The sequence below is a fragment of the Sinocyclocheilus grahami genome, unplaced genomic scaffold (assembly GCF_001515645.1).
Source record: "Sinocyclocheilus grahami isolate Dianchi unplaced genomic scaffold, SAMN03320097.WGS_v1.1 scaffold320.1, whole genome shotgun sequence".
NCBI classification, from domain to species: domain Eukaryota; kingdom Metazoa; phylum Chordata; class Actinopteri; order Cypriniformes; family Cyprinidae; genus Sinocyclocheilus; species Sinocyclocheilus grahami.
In genome coordinates, this window is record NW_015505499.1 from 661,358 (window position 1) to 677,917 (window position 16,560).

A 16,560-nucleotide genomic window follows, 5' to 3' on the forward strand; every position below is an offset into this window, starting at 1 on the left:
GCCATCATAAGCACCTTTTCAAAAATTCAGGCATGTCTGAAAGGGTCATTATTAAACTCAAACATGTTGACATGGCATTAAAGACCTGCACAGGCTCTTAAAATATATCACTCTCTGCATTCCAAATATTATTTTGAAGAAAATTGTAGAAAAATACCCATTAGTTAATTGGTTACTTCATAGGTTGATGCTAAGAATACATGTTCATAAGTCGCATTCTGATTGATTTGTAAGCAAACAAAAATCAAGTAAAGCAGTCAAATAATAATGGATGGTATTCTACCTTGGACCTGTAGGATAGCTCTGGAAATCACACCTTCAGCCTCGGCTGTCAACTTGCAGCTATCTGAGACTTGGCAGTTGTTGATATGCAGCATATGGCATAATCCATTACTTGAGATGTTGAACTTCTCATTTGATGAAATTGGCTGGCCATTCTTAAACCAGGCCAACTTTGCATCCTCTGGAGATACCACACACTTAAATATTGCGTCTTCTCCTTCCATGACAGTTATGTTGTGTAGCTCTGCAATAAACTCCACAATGCGAGGAACTTGGGACAAGAAGAGAAGGAAATTGGCACTAAATTAATATGTGATTCATTCATGATTTCAGGTCAAGCTTTATGCAGATTAACGTAAATCCTTTGGTAGAATTGAACTTACTGTTGACCACTACAGTTGCTGATGTCCTTTCATCTTTAGATTCACAAGCATACTCTCCTGCATCCTCTTCTGTGACATCATGTATTGTCAGGCTTCTCACTCGACCCTCAGCTCTGATTGTAAAATGTCTGTTTGGTGCAATCTCTTGGCTTCCCTTAAGCCACTGAACATCTCCTTTTGACTTGTACAGTTCACATTTTAAAACCACATCACTCCCTTTGAGTCCCACTACGTTTTCTAGTGGTTTTGAGAATTTCACTTTCATTGCTGATTAGGAAACAATTTAGACAACACTTTACTAGAGATCTTTTACAAGCAGTCACATATAACACTTTGTAGAGTTGTAGAATTTCACAGCCCATTCCCTGGTCTTACCTTTAACATGGACACTGAAATGCATCTCGTCAGATCCCACATGACACGTGTATTCTCCAGTATCACTTCTCTTAAGTGGGTTAATAGTGAGGTAGTGGGTGTTACCATCACTTGTTGTGTGGAAACGATCACCTCTGACTGGATCATGGCCTCTCTGCCATATAACTGGGGCATTGACCCTGTTAACAGTGGCACGTAGTGTCACACTGTCTTCTTCATAGGCTGAAATATTTGTTCTTTCATCTTTTTTGATAAATTTGAATGGTGGTACTGTGAAAAAATGTGATATTTAGTGATTGTATGCAAAGTGGTTTAATTGATATGTTTGAAATTGGGTTTTCTTGGCTATGCTACTGGTAAATTTACCTTGAACTGTTAGTCTAGTTGTCATTTTGTCATCAATGGCATCGCAAAGATACTCTCCAGAGTCAGATATCTGAAGTTCTGATATCACAAGCTTCCTCGTTGTGTCTCTGCTTTCAATGTGTGTGCGTGAATCCTCTTGCAGTAAACGTCCATTGAAGTACCACTGGACTATAGCATTTACTTGAGATACCGCACATTCCAGGATAAGCTCATCTCCTGTCTTTAAAATGTGGTGTTCTGGCTTCTCTGAATTTCCAACAATAGACACTGGAGCCTCTGAGCAAAAATAATTAGTTATTTTTAAAGTACACTGTCAAAAATATTTGTGCAAAAATCGTTAGGGGGAACAGCAGTTTGTCAATGGTGCAGTAACCTTAAAGGTACGGTGTACCTTATCTATGCCTAATGGTACCATAAGTGGGTAAATAAGATACAAAAGTGTACTTTTGAGGGTTCTGCCCCAGTGACAAGCTAAAGGCACAGGTAAAGGTAAAGTTTTGTATATTTTCTTTGAACAAGTATGTGCATGCTTTTCATTGTTTACATTGCCTTTTAACAAGCAGTACCTTCTACAGTAACACTGAAGACAACTTTATCATCTTGTGCATCACATATGTACTCCCCTGAGTCCTTCAACTCAGCGCTCAGGACAATCAGGGATCTGAATGTCACTTCCTCTTCACAGATAAAATGCTCATTTCCCTCAATCTTCTCATTGTCTTTAAGCCAACTGACCACCCCATTTGGTCTTGAGATCTCACATTTTAACACAATGGCATCAGATACTACAAATCTGCGTTTTGTTTCTATGTCAGCTTTCCGCAGAATTTTTAGTGGTGGATCTGGAAGAAAGAGGGTAAAATTTTAGTTAGTTGCAGTGATGGATTCATCAAAGCATTTGAATATGCTTATCACAGAAATGTACCTTTGATTTTCACTAGGAAATCCATCACATCATCTCTAGCATCACAGATATATTGCCCTGCATCTTCAAAAGCTGTAGAGTGAATGGTTAACTGTCGACTTGTTCCATCCTCTGTGATAGTTATGTTGCTGTTCTCCTCAATCTCTTCTGCATCCTTCTTCCAACTAACTTCAGCATTTGGTCGAGACACTTCACACTCAAGAACCACAATGTCTCCAACAAGTTTCTCTACTCCATAGGCCATTTTCCTTGGCCGAATAAATCTAACTGGTGGCTCTGCATGAAGAAATAAAGTCATTATGGACATTGAGAACTGAAGCTGTTTTTATTATTATTATTATGGATTATTAAATAGTTGGTCTTTGACACACCTGCGATGTTTACAAAGAAGGTCACTGAGTCATCAGCAGTGTCACAGACATATTCTGCAGAGTCTTTGACGGTAGGTTTTGGGATAATAAGTCTCCTATAGACACCATCAACCTCCAGAATTAGGCTGTCACTCTCCTCCACTTCAAGTCCATCTCGATACCAACGTACAGTGGCGTTTGGTCTAGAGATTTCACAGCTCAGGACCATCCTCTCAGAAGTCTGTTGGCAAAGTTCCATTTGGGACTGACTAGGAGAAACTATGCGCACTGGTGGTTCTATAGGAAAACATGTAAACATGTTACTTTCCTAATGCATGTTCCTGATCATTCTCACTTCGCGCAAATTCAGCAATGCATGTCTTAGTAATCTGTTATCCAACTGAATATCTTGATCTGATCTGCTGCAACAACTTTCCTTCTGGCTGACATCAGAATTCTCTACATGCAATATATTTTAAACCTAAATTTGATACCTTTAATGTTTAGATTGAAGAATATTGAATCATCAGCTGTGTCACAGACATATTCTCCTGAGTCCTCAACACCACTGCGCAGAATTTTTAGTCGTCTGTACGGACCCTCTGACTTTAGCTTTATGTTTTCACTCTCCTGTAGTTTCTGTCCATCCTTGAACCATGTCACCTTTCCATTTGGCCGGGAAAGTTCACAGCTGAGGACAATTTCTTCGGGAACATAGCGATCAAGGTGGACATCTTCCTTGGGATATACAATCATCACTGGAGGTTCTGTGAAGCAAAAGAAAATAGTTACACGGCCTTGTAAATTTGATCAGATTTCGAGTTGTTGGTATGAATATAGACATATTTACTCACCTCTCACGTTAACTTTAAATATTAATGCACTATCTCCAGCACGACAGGTGTACGTCCCAGAATCTGAGAGTTGAGCTGACAGGACGATCAGTCTTCGTATAGTGTTTTCTGCCTCTATGAGGACGTTGTCACTAGGCTTTAGCTCTACTCCATCCTTGTACCATTGTGCAGTAGCATCTGACCTGGACACTTGACAGCAAAGGAGTAGATTGTCTTGTTCCACAATATTTCTGTGCAGATCATCTTCTGGTATGTAGGCAAATGTCACAGGAGGTGCTGCAATGAAAAGGAAATGGACCTTAGTTTTTATGTTGTGCTGCTTTTAATTTGTCACACAAGTATGACGTGAAGCATGCAATTCAAGCACTGATGATGATTGCATGGGCAGCCCTGTATAACTTTCTCCACTCTAAAAGCCAAATGTAATACAAAGAAAAAGAGAATACAGTTAATGAAAGCTTTGTGAGAATTAAGTGCTGTTAAGCACAGATAATAAAGGTTACATGCTTGCCCAGCATAAATGGTTTCTTTAAAAATAAAGAGAAACAAGATGCTGGTTAAATAGCATTTAAGAATAGTAGTAGTTGGTGGAAATGCTGCAAACAAACTTGTGAAGCTTCAGATATATTCCTGCATTAGGGAAATGGTTAAGGAGCCCATAAAGCAGCAAGAATGGATCTGTTGAAGGTAGAGAAGAATGCTTTCACCCAATGAAAACGGAACTCTACAAAATGATGTATTTGTTAGTTATATAACAGAATACTTTGGATATTGTATGTCACCTTTAACATCCACAAAAAATTCGCTGATATCATCAGCAGTATTACAACTGTAAAACCCAGAGTGGGATACATTTGCTGATTGGATAACCAGTGTCCTCATGGTGTGCTGTGATTGGATGTAAACCCCAGATTGAGGTAGGAGCTGTAATCCATCCTTGTACCATTGGACCAGGGCTGTAGGATCAGATATCTCACATTGGAGAATGATTGGCCAGCCTGCTTCAACGGACTTGCTCTTCTCAATCTCAGGAACAGCTGAGAACATCGCTGGTGGAGCTAAGAGGATTTTTGTTCAGTCAAATTCATAGAATTACCAAAAAACCTTTCTAAGATATGAAAACCAATGAAATGAAATGATGAAAAAGATTCAAACTTATGTATGGCTAATGAATGAGACATTTTGCTGATTCCGAGTGAATATCATCGTATCTCATGTTATTTGCTACTGTAGTTCTGAAGCGTATTCTTCTGAGCAAGTTAATGAGCATGTCTAAATTAGGTGACATTATCTATACAATATAGTAATATTGTATAGTAAGTGATTTGGAAGATGTTCAAAAACCTTTATAATCCTTTTTACAGTTTGTGTCAGCAAAAGTGGCGAGGAGATCATTTTAGTGTTTAACAAGAGAGGCTTTGATTATTTGGTTATGAATGTTTATTTTGTTAAACTCTGATAAGGGCAAACAGCATTTAGTGGATGAAGCGTTATTTGACTCATTGTTAGTGGTTTTGAGAAAGTATGTAGACTCAAAATCACCTGCAACATCCACCTTGAATGCTATGCGATCATCTACAGCCTCACAGCTGTACACGCCTGAGTTTTTGAGCTCAGCTGATTTGATGATCATTCTCTTCATAGTGCCCTCTGACTGGATGTCAAGCCCACTGTCTTGTAGGAGTTCGACTCCATCTTTGAGCCAGGAAACTTGGGCAGTAGGGTCTGAGATTTCACACTGAAGTATAATGGGACAGCCTGCTTCGATAAACTTGTTCCTCGCAATTTCTGGGAGTGCTGAGAACCTAACAGGGTGTGCTATGAAAATTTGGAAAATTTAAAAAAAAAGTAGATTATTGACAAATTAATTTGTGCCAAAAACATGAAATCTGTTAAAAGACAATTAGGCAGTCTTAACCTACAAATGTGTTAGTCACGGGGTTTGCTATTAAGTTATCAAGAATGTGCTGAGAACCTAACAGGGTGTGCTATGAAAATTTGGAAAATTTAAAAAAAAGTAGATTATTGACAAATTAATTTGTGCCAAAAACATGAATCGTTTTCAAATCTTTCAAAAGACAATTAGGCAGTCTTAACCTACAAATGTGTTAGTCACGGGGTTTGCTATTAAGTTATCAAGAAGTGAGATAAGCAGGGTTTCAATGGATGGTAAAGACCTTACATGAGGTACGTTTTTCAACAGGAGTGATTAGAAATGAAAGAAATATCTAATGTGCCATGAAACAATAGTTAATTGTGTGGTAGTGTTGTGAAAATCACCTTGAACGTCCACCTTGAATGATACAGTATCACCTGGAGCATGACAGGTGTTGTTTCCAGTATCAGACAGTTCTGCTGATTGAACAGTTAGTTTCCTCATATTTCCATCTGTTTGGAAATTGAGCCCAGGGTTTGGGGCCAGCTCTCTACCATCTTTGCACCAGAGCACCTCTGTGGTAGCGTCTGATAGATCACATTTCAGAACATTTGGGGAGTCTACTTCAGTGGACTTGTTCTTCTCCACTTCTGAAATTGGCATGAACTTCAGTGATGGAGCTACAAAGGTGTGAATGGCATAAAGTAGGGCTGGGCGTTATGACAATGTATATTGTGGCGATGGTAGAATATAAATGGTCTATCTTTAGATACTTAACTCTAGTATAGTGTAGTGTTGCCAAAAGTACCGACTTTTGTTACCGCAATTTTAAAAACGTCCATTTCCCACTAACATTTGAGCGCTGTTGAGCGGATTCTTAAACACCGCTGATTGGCCATAGTGTTCACGAGCTCAACAGATATGACTGTGATTGGCCGCGACTATCAGCGGAGCCCTAATATATCTGCACATAGACGGATCCGCACTGATAGACACGGCTTTCAAACACTCCTATGTGCTTCTGTGTGAGTGCTCGGTGAAGAGTGTGAAGCGATGATCATTGTAGCCAATCACAGTCATATCTGTTGTGCGCGTGAACACTATAGCCAATCAGCGGTGTTTAAGAATCCACTCAACAGCGGGAAATGGACCTTTTTTAAATTGCAGTACCGACTGGTACCTGGTAAGTCAGTACATTTGGCAACACTAGTATAGTGTATATTACGGTATTTGTGTTCGCACTGACTGACACACCTGCGAAGCACGCGCAGTGAAAGCCACCTCTCTCAGACAGTATGCGCCATGCGACCATAAATTTGGGACGTGCATGATGTTAAATATAGTTATTAAACACAATAAGCTGTGAAAAAGAACTCATTGCAGTGGTCACGCATTGACTGTAACAGCTGAAGCGCACGCACAGAAAACCGCCTCTCGGCATGCAATTGCGAATTCTGCTTTCTTTTGTATCTTATTGCACTTGAATGGTCAAAATAAATACACACACAATTATGTCAAAATGTCCATTGTGTAGAATATTCACGTAAACACAGCTGCTTATGTGAATGTAGACAGTTGAGAGGAAACTGTATGCATGCCATTATATTTGAACCGTGCATTTGGTCTTAAAGTGACAGCAGCCTAATATAAATCTGAGAAAAAAATAAAATAACTTACTGCTCTTTTGTAGCTTAATAAGAATATATTTATTTTGAAATAATATAGTGAAGACTATGCAGTTTTTTTTTTACATTTGATTATTCCGTTTCTGTAGTATTTATTACTGCACATTAAATACTGACTGTACCTGAAAAAATATTTTAATTTGTCCCTTTGTTATATTTGTCCTATTGTTTGTAATTTGCTTCTTATTTTTAATGAGTTAGAATAATAAAATAACAAAAATTACTATCAGGATTGTTATCAGGATTTTTTTCATATCATAAATTAAGATTTTGGTCATATCGCCCACCCCTAGCAGAGAGAAGGAGCTGCATGATTTAGTGGAAAATCACTGGCTAATAAGTTGTTTTTTCCTATTTATGAATGTATGTGCTTGAGTGACAATCAGTAAACACTACTTTTAAGGGATGAAGGCCAAAATATTTGCCACCTTAATATCCACAATACATAGTTATAAAGGAGATTGCGTGATTTGCTCAGTATACACACAACTGTGGTATGTATCTTCATGAAAGAAAACATCAAATCACCTTTGATTTCCACATGGAATGAGATGGCATCATTGTTTGTCTGGCAGCTGTATGTTCCGCTGTGACATAATTCAGCACTTTGCACAGAGAGTGTTCTCACGGCTTCTTCATACACAGTAACCATACCATCTTGAGGAAGCAACTCATTCCCATCTTTGTACCACCAGACTTGTGCATCAGGGTCTGAGACTTCGCATTGTAGTTTAAAGGGTCTTCCTGACTCAATGCATATGGTCCGTTGAGCCTCAGGGACACTGGAGAACGTCACAGGTGGAGCTACAGACAATTTTGTACAGACACATTTACTTTTATATTGTTTGTTTCCTTTTTTATAAAACATACATGCATTTATAGTTTTTCTCAAAACTTGATTCTCAAGAATGAGTCAAAATATTGACTAACATTCAGTGTTTTATGAAAGAGCCTGTTTGGCATGAAATTAAATTACTGTAAGAATATATTGATGATTTACTGTAATGATCAATAAAATGGGAAGAAAACACAGAAAACAGACATGAACTTCAGAACATAAGATGAAAAATTAGTAGCGCAAGAGTAAAAGACAACATTCAAAGTCACAGATATTTTACAACAAAGACAAAACATGGGCAACAAACATCAAAGACAAACATACTGAAGATGAATTTAGTTGTGTTACTTGTGTATGTATCAGGCCTTTGCCTTTGTACATTTGTTAGTTAGTGATTTCCTGTAGCATACCTAAGAAGTATATCATTGTAAATTATTAGTAGTATTTGTAATCAACATGATAATTACTAAATAGATATCTGAATGAGACAATTACTTTTAAGTTTCCTTAAACATATTTGAGAACTTGTTAATGCCAATTTGTCAACGAATTACTGTTTTGTAAATTATGTTACTTTAACTTTTCCGGATGCTGCTATGAAATGCAAATGCAAATGCAAATAATAATACTATTGTCTTTACTAATACTAAAATGTTTATCCGCAGTAACAACATCGTACAGCAACCTATTAGTCTGTCTTTTATCCGAACAACAAATTCAACAGAGTGATGTTACTTTAACTTTTCCGGATGCTGCTATGAAATGCAAATGCAAATGCAAATGCAAATAATAATACTATTGTCTTTACTAAAATGTTTATCCGCAGTAACAACATCGTACAGCAACCTATTAGTCTGTCTTTTATCCGAACAACAAATTCAACAGAGTTAGTAACCATTGCATGATCGAAGTGGTTAGTTTGGTAATCGGATGGATTGAGCTGGCGTAGATGACTGATGAATCACCTGGTAGGTATGCAAACTGGACGGTGACATCATCTGTCTCACAAGCATGTTCTCCAGAGTGAGACGGCTCGGCTGTTTTCACAACAAGAGCTCTGAAAGTCTCCTTAGATCGCGTGATAATGTCGCATTCTTGGAGTTCCTCGCCTTCCTTGTACCAGAACACCTCTGCCATTGTGCTCGATACCTCAGGTTGTGGAAAATTAGCAATATCTGTTCCATCATTTGACTTGCTCCTGTCAGTCTCATGGATAGATGAAGTTTGCAAAGATGTAGCTAAGGGGTTTAATTTAATATGTTTTAATGCAGATAATTTGACCTAAACAGGTAATATTTAAAATAAATAGCAATGAGAAAAAATAAAAGTTATACTGCATTGAAGTTATATTCTGAGTATCAGTATCATTTACTAGTATCATTTAATCCGTATTAAAGGTTTTTTATTTTAGATCTAGTAATTTCATTTCATGTTTTTTTTCTTTGATTTTAATATATGATTAAATGACTGGAACTGATGTAGCAGTGTGGATTTAAACTAGTTTAAAATCACCTTTGACATCCACCTTAAATATTATGTCATCATCCTTTGCCTTGTAGTTGTTTACGCCTGATTGACCCGAGCCTATAACTGGAACATTCAGTCTTCGCACACTTTCCTCAAGCGTATGTCCATTTTCAGAGTAGAACTGCATTCTGTCCTTGTAACAGTGAACTGGAGAATCACCTTCAGTGGGTCTGACAACTTCATCTTCTGGTGGTAGTGTAAAGAATTCTGCTTTATGACAAGGTTCTTCAGTTTTGAGGAGACAAAGCAATGTTTATCGTGAGTTATCTATTAAGAGTGTAAGTGTAAAACAATTTGGTTGACTAGGGTACAGAACATCTAAGCAAAAGCCAGACAAAGTTAGTTGCTTTTGATTATTCATGGTGTGTTAAAAACAATCTTGAGTCACCTTTCACTTCCTCTTGATGTACAACAAATTCATCCTTGGTAACAGTCTCATATGCTTCTTGCAAACACATCTCTGATGACTGGATGAGCTCTTTCTGTGTTGTAGGTTTATTGAATATTACGGTTGTCTCATCTTCTTGGCAGGATATAAGTTTTTCTTGGATTGTGTGGTCGGATTTCTCAGTTAGCAGTACCCTGGAACAGTCTGCATCAATGCTTTCATCCATTCCACAAACTGGTGTGGAATTTGTCCTCGAGGCTAGGGATATTTCAAGTTATATGAAAAGAGACATGTATTACAATTATGACACATTACATTGTATACTTTACATTAGCTAAGCTAAATAAACTGCACTTATTTATAGCTTTACAATCAATAATCTTACTATAGGCTTGTATCTTTTTTATTACTTATATATTAAAATGACACGATTTTGGCTAGAAGTTAGATGATACAATATAATTTTTTTAGTGAGGTGATCTTTGTTAGATACATATTTGGTGATGGAATTCTACAGGTAAATAAATATAAAACGCTGTTTTTGTATCTAAGTCAGTAAGTTGAAGTTTTCGGAGTTATTCAGATTCAGTAATGGATCCGAATAGAGAAGAATGACGTTAAGTGGTTGTTAGGTGGTAAATGTCAATGGCATATATTTTGCTCCCATCATTATTTGCAGAATGATGGAGCTAACTATTTAAATCACCTTCAACATCCACCTTAAAAGCTAAGACATCTTGATCCATGTCACTCTCTTGTATTGTGATGTGATTTGAGCCTTCATCTTCAGAAACTGAAGAATTTATCTGGTTTGCTGGTTGCAGCTGTGGTTGTAGCATTGTTTGCAGTTGTGGTTGTAGCTGTGGTTGTAGCTCTGGTTGTAGTATCGGTTGTAGCTGTGGTTGTAGCATTGGTTGTAGCTGTGGCTGTAGCATTGGTTGTATCATTGGTTGTAGTTGTGGTTGTAGCATTTGTTGTAGCTGTGGCTGTAGCATTGGTTGTATCATTGGTTGTAGTTGTGGTTGTAGCATTTGTTGTAACTGTGGCTGTAGCATTGGTTGTATCATTGGTTGTAGTTGTGGTTGTAGCATTTGTTGTAACTGTGGCTGTAGCATTGGTTGTAGTTCTGGCTGTAGTATTGGTTGTAGCTGTGGTTGTAGCATTGGTTGTAGCTGTAGCATTGGTTGTGGCTGTTGTTTCTCTTCCATCAATCTGAAGGTTGTAGTTACAGACACTGGGGTATCCCACTGGATCTCTTCTCCAGATCTCTCCGCTGAGAGATTGTTGTTCTCTTTTTCAGATAAGTGGTTGTTAGGTGGTAAATGTCAATGGCATATATTTTGCTCCCATCATTATTTGCAGAATGATGGAGCTAACTATTTAAATCACCTTCAACATCCACCTTAAAAGCTAAGACATCTTGATCCATGTCACTCTCTTGTATTGTGATGTGATTTGAGCCTTCATCTTCAGAAACTGAAGTATTTATCTGGTTTGCTGGTTGCAGCTGTGGTTGTAGCATTGTTTGCAGTTGTGGTTGTAGCTGTGGTTGTAGCTCTGGTTGTAGTATCGGTTGTAGCTGTGGTTGTAGCATTGGTTGTAGCTGTGGCTGTAGCATTGGTTGTATCATTGGTTGTAGTTGTGGTTGTAGCATTTGTTGTAGCTGTGGCTGTAGCATTGGTTGTATCATTGGTTGTAGTTGTGGTTGTAGCATTTGTTGTAACTGTGGCTGTAGCATTGGTTGTAGTTCTGGCTGTAGTATTGGTTGTAGCTGTGGTTGTAGCATTGGTTGTAGCTGTAGCATTGGTTGTGGCTGTTGTTCCTCTTCAATCAATCTGAAGGTTGTAGTTACAGACACTGGGGTATCCCACTGGATCTCTTCTCCAGATCTCTCCGCTGAGAGATTGTTGTTCTCTTTTTCAGATCTGATCTCAGCCTCAGTTCCTGATGTTCTCAGGAACTCTTCTATAGTTGAATTGTTTGCACAAAGAAAAGGTGAAGTTCTTTTCTGTCTTCATAGTCAGAAAAGCTGGTTAATTTTTAAGAGTATTTCAAGATTGTAAAAATGTAAGAGTGATGACCATATCACATAGTGGTCTAAAACAAGCCAAACATTGGTTAAAACACAGTTACACAAGAAGTCATATCACCAACTTTCATTCACTCAACTATTCATTCTGTATTTCAGCTCTCTGTAACATAATTCAGTCAAGACAACACTGATGATGATTCTGAATGACACATGGATAAGATGACTCAAGCAAATGTAGACGTATACAGTCTAAGTTTAAATGTGCTTCAATGAAGAATGAAGATAGGTAAGTCTATTGAATGAGTGTTAGTTTGGAAGAAGGGTTTGCAGACCAACTGGATGTTGGATAAAGACATGATAGCATGGATTAGTTTTGGGAAGGTAACCAAGATGCAGGGGACCAGCATCTCCAGGAAGAGCCATTGGATAGTTAAAACCACCCTTGTTAGTGGCACAGAGGCACTGGGTTAAATGCTTGGGTTAAGGTAGCATTATATCACCTTTTATATCCACAGTGCACTGGACAGAGTCATCATAGGTCTCACCACTGAACACCTCATAGTGAGACAGTTCTGCTGTTAGAAAAGCCACAAAGAAAACAATAACTGACTTGCTTCAGCCATGTTAATGCTCCTAATTCAGAATGGCGTACAAATAAGTGGCAAACCACCTTGGTCCATTTCAAACGGGATGGGATCATCTGGTGTCTTTTGGCTGTTTACTTCAAAAAGATATGTCTCAGGCGCATGGATGATTACAATTCCTCTGGATGCGTCTGTGTGAACTTCAGGTTCAGGTTTGAATTCAAGTTCCAATTCAAGTTGAAATTCAGGTTCAGGCTCAGATTGAGAAAGCATGACCTTCTGAGGTAGCATTATATCACCTTTTATATCCACAGTGCACTGGACAGAGTCATCATAGGTCTCACCACTGAACACCTCATAGTGAGACAGTTCTGCTGTTAGAAAAGCCACAAAAAAAACAATAACTGACTTGCTTCAGCCATGTTAATGCTCCTAATTCAGAATGGCGTACAAATAAGTGGCAAACCACCTTGGTCCATTTCAAACGGGATGGGATCATCTGATGTCTTTTGGCTGTTTACTTCGAAAAGAGATGTCTCTGGTGTGTGGATGATTACAGTTCCTCTGGATGCGTCTGAGTGAACTTCAGGTTCAGATTCAGATTTGGATTCAAGTTCCAAATCAGATTTAAATTCAGGTTCAGATTGAGAAGGCATGACCTTCTCGTCTTTTGTCTCGCTGACATATGGAGTGGTATCTGAAATTTCATAATGTAGTGCAACAGGTTCCATTTCTTCAGTGCATTTGGTCTTCTCAACTTCAGGATCAGCCAAAAATGTTGGTGGTGGCACTACAGATGACCATTGACAGAGGAATGCTTTATTCATTGTAAGTGACTAATTTTCTAAACTCAGAAAGACAGAACCAATTATGGCCATTGAAGCCAAGGACATACAAGTAACATTGTCAGAATACATTTAAAGAGATTTAAAAAAAAAAGCTACATAAAGCACACAATTGTTAGTTGTCACACAAATACATTAAGTATATTAGGAGCAAATATTTGAAAATCACCTTGGTCTTGTACATTAAACTGGATGGCATCACCAGTTCTCACACAGTCGTACCATCCAGAGTTAGAGGGCTGTGCTGTCTTGACAGCTAACGTCCTCCTGGTACACTCCGATTTGATATGAGGCTGACTTTTTGAGACGAGCTCTACACCATCCTTGTAACAACACACATTGGCATTTGGACCTGAGATCTCACCGTGCAAATCAGTGGAGTAGTCTGCTTCAACCAGCTGGTTCTTCACTGTGTCTGGTAATGCTGAGAACATCACCGGTGGATCTAAGGGTGATCCGTTGCATTATTAAAGAATATACATAATTAATATCCTTTATTAAAAAGTAATCTAGACTGCCTATCTGTGATTTCTCAGACCATCTGCCAAGAAGCAAGTTAAATAATGCAAAACATGTAACATCTGTATCAAATCACTGCCGACAAGTTGGATGCAATGGTGAGAGGCATGTCCATAACAGCACTGCTAAGAGACGCAGACAACAAAAAGCTTGATTGTTAGTTTGCATCTAGTTTTGCAGATGTGTTACTGGATGTACAAGATTCTCAAAAAGTCATAAATCACCTTTGATATCCACAGTGAACTGGACCGAGTCGTCAGATGATTCACAGCGGTACAATCCAGAATGACTGGGCTCAGCTGGATTGACTACCAGTGTCCTTACATCTCCCTCTGACTGAATATCCAAACCAGTCTCTGGCTGAAGCTGCGTATCGTTGTGGAACCAGCTGACTTGGGCTGTAGGGTCTGAGAGCTTACAGTGGAGTTCAAAGTGGCCACCAGCTTCAATGCATTTATTCGTCTCAGCTTCAGGAACAGCTGAGAACCTCACCGATGGAGCTACAGATGACGGTTTATATCAGAATCATCAAGAATTACCAGAAAATAACCAGATTAAAAGACCTTTTGCTTTAAGATAACATGTAACAACTGAATATACAAGAAAATCATGACATAATGAAAAGATAATCCAAAATTGTAAAGCTAAAGCAGAAAAAATGGTGACAGAGGTACTAAAGAATGTGACAAAAGAGCAATACAGAAAGCAGTGATTGTTAGTGGCATAATTGCAAGAAGACATATAGTTAATTTGTAAGTGAGGAATAAATTTGGCCAAAATCACCTCGTATCTCCACATGAAACTTGATGACATCATCCTTTGTTGTGCAGCTGTACACACCGGCATGAGATGGGTGTGCTGATTGAATACTGAGTGTTCTCATGCAGTCATCTGATTTGAAGTCTACTTCAGATTCTACAAGGAGCTGATCCCCATCTTTGTACCACTGGACCTGTGCAGTAGAGTCTGAAACCTCGCATTGCAGAACAATGGGGCAGCCTGCTTCAATGCACTTTCTCCGCTTAACCTCAGGGACAGCAGAGAACCTCACAGGTGGGGCTATGGATATTGTAGAGTGTTTAAGTCCTTACTTTATGGTTTTAATAGTCATTATTATTAATATAACAAAATAATCTTAATCTTAGTCTTAATCTTACACTTAATCAACTTTGCCATTGAGTAATTAGTCTTAATCAACCAGATCAATCAATCAATCAGATCTAAATAAAATCTGCCATTGTTTGTCAGGCAAAATATAATTGTAATTTAATTCACTAGCAAACATTTTAATCACCTTTAACATCCACATTGAAGTGTACAGCATCACCCCTTGTCTTGCAGCTGTACACCCCTGAGTGGTAAAATTCAGCTGACTGGACAATCAGTTGCCTCTTTGTGCCCTTGGACTTGAAGTCTAGTCCACTTTGTGGTAGAAGCTTCACACCATCTTTATACCAGGAGACCTGGGCGAGTGGATCTGAGAGCTCACATTGCAGTACTATCAGTGAGCCTGCTTCAATGGACTTGTTCCTCTCATCCTCCGGAAGAACGGAGAACCTCACCAGTGGAGCTATATGTGTTTTGGTTCAGCATTATTTGGTAAACTTTAGAGACTTGGAAGTGCAAGATTCCATTGTTGGACATACTCATTTGATTTTGATTCATAGGAATGCAAATTAATGTTATTAATAAATGCCTTCATTCTTAGATTCCCAACATGTCAACATTATGAAGCTGATTAACAACTTTGAAGAACGGAATATTAAGAACAGAAAAGACTCACCCTCAACCTCCACGTTAAACCTGATGATGTCATCAATAGCATCACAACTATAAACTCCTGAGTGGGAGAAATCAGCTGACTGGATGACAATCCTCCTCATTGTTCCCTCTGATTGGATGTGCAGACCTTCCATTGATTGAAGTTCAACACCATTCTTATACCAACGAACTGGAGCCTCAGGGTCTGACAGCTCACAGTAGAGCACAATAGGGTTGCCAACCTCCACAAATTTGTTTCGATCCATTTCAGAAAGTGGAGTGAATTTTACCAGTGGAGCTGATTGATGGGAAGATATAAGCAAGTTCAACATCACAAGTACAACAGTTAATATACTTATAAATATATCTCGGTGCAAGGAAATCAAACTTAAGTGTATACCTTGTATATACAAAGCAGCAGAATCTCGAATTCCGTAGGCAATGAAGGTGATCTCTGATCCGTTGTCTGTGTCCCGTACCCCACGAATGCGTAGGGACTGGTGTGTACGCGAACGCCTTATGGAGAAACGGTCATCGTCTTGAAGCTGATTTCCATTTAAGAACCAAGTGCCTATAACTGAGGCAGAGAGTTCAATGGTAAAGCAGGCATCCTGGCCCTCTGGCACTAAAGCGTCTTGTAGAGGTGCTTGGATTCTGGCAACTGGGACTGGAATTGGGAATTAAATTTGTTAGTGCTTTTTTGTGTATGCAATGGATAGCCTTAAATAGGAGCTTACCAAGGTGAACTGCTCGAGGAAACTCTACATTCCCACTCCTTCCATATTTGTTGACACTGCATATCCGAAATCTGTAGTCTGCCTCGCATGGAACGCTGTCACCAAGAATCTCCACTGAAGTTGCAGAGTCTGTGGTTAAACATTGTAGCCACTCCTGTGAGCCAACCTCTTGCCTCTCAATTATATACCCTGAAGGTGGATTCTTCCGAGAGTCTTGTGCTGGAAACCAGGAA

The 16,560-nt window shown here is 38.7% G+C and overlaps 1 protein-coding gene across 11 annotated transcripts in view; it reads right to left on the reverse strand.

Moving 5' to 3' along the window:
• LOC107602158 (obscurin-like protein 1) overlaps positions 1-16,560 on the reverse strand; it is a 32,313-nt gene that overhangs the window by 10,030 nt on the left and 5,723 nt on the right. For 3 of the 11 annotated variants that reach the window (XM_016294572.1, XM_016294573.1, XM_016294583.1), the window contains 23 exons: positions 16,328-16,560; positions 15,991-16,257; positions 15,613-15,888; positions 15,124-15,399; positions 14,613-14,888; positions 14,054-14,329; positions 13,480-13,755; positions 9,850-10,107; positions 9,447-9,686; positions 8,900-9,172; positions 7,625-7,900; positions 5,816-6,091; positions 5,078-5,353; positions 4,318-4,593; positions 3,536-3,811; positions 3,176-3,448; positions 2,703-2,978; positions 2,332-2,607; positions 1,973-2,248; positions 1,407-1,682; positions 1,041-1,310; positions 666-932; positions 284-553 (listed from right to left, as the gene is read on the reverse strand). The exon at positions 16,328-16,560 is cut by the window's right edge and continues 73 nt beyond it. In XM_016294572.1, coding sequence (XP_016150058.1) covers positions 284-553; positions 666-932; positions 1,041-1,310; positions 1,407-1,682; positions 1,973-2,248; positions 2,332-2,607; positions 2,703-2,978; positions 3,176-3,448; positions 3,536-3,811; positions 4,318-4,593; positions 5,078-5,353; positions 5,816-6,091; positions 7,625-7,900; positions 8,900-9,172; positions 9,447-9,686; positions 9,850-10,107; positions 13,480-13,755; positions 14,054-14,329; positions 14,613-14,888; positions 15,124-15,399; positions 15,613-15,888; positions 15,991-16,257; positions 16,328-16,560 — 6,215 coding nt within the window. The remainder of the gene's footprint in view (positions 1-283; positions 554-665; positions 933-1,040; positions 1,311-1,406; positions 1,683-1,972; positions 2,249-2,331; positions 2,608-2,702; positions 2,979-3,175; positions 3,449-3,535; positions 3,812-4,317; positions 4,594-5,077; positions 5,354-5,815; positions 6,092-7,624; positions 7,901-8,899; positions 9,173-9,446; positions 9,687-9,849; positions 10,108-13,479; positions 13,756-14,053; positions 14,330-14,612; positions 14,889-15,123; positions 15,400-15,612; positions 15,889-15,990; positions 16,258-16,327) is intronic. The other 8 variants (XM_016294574.1, XM_016294578.1, XM_016294575.1 and 5 more) reach the window with 8 other exon arrangements.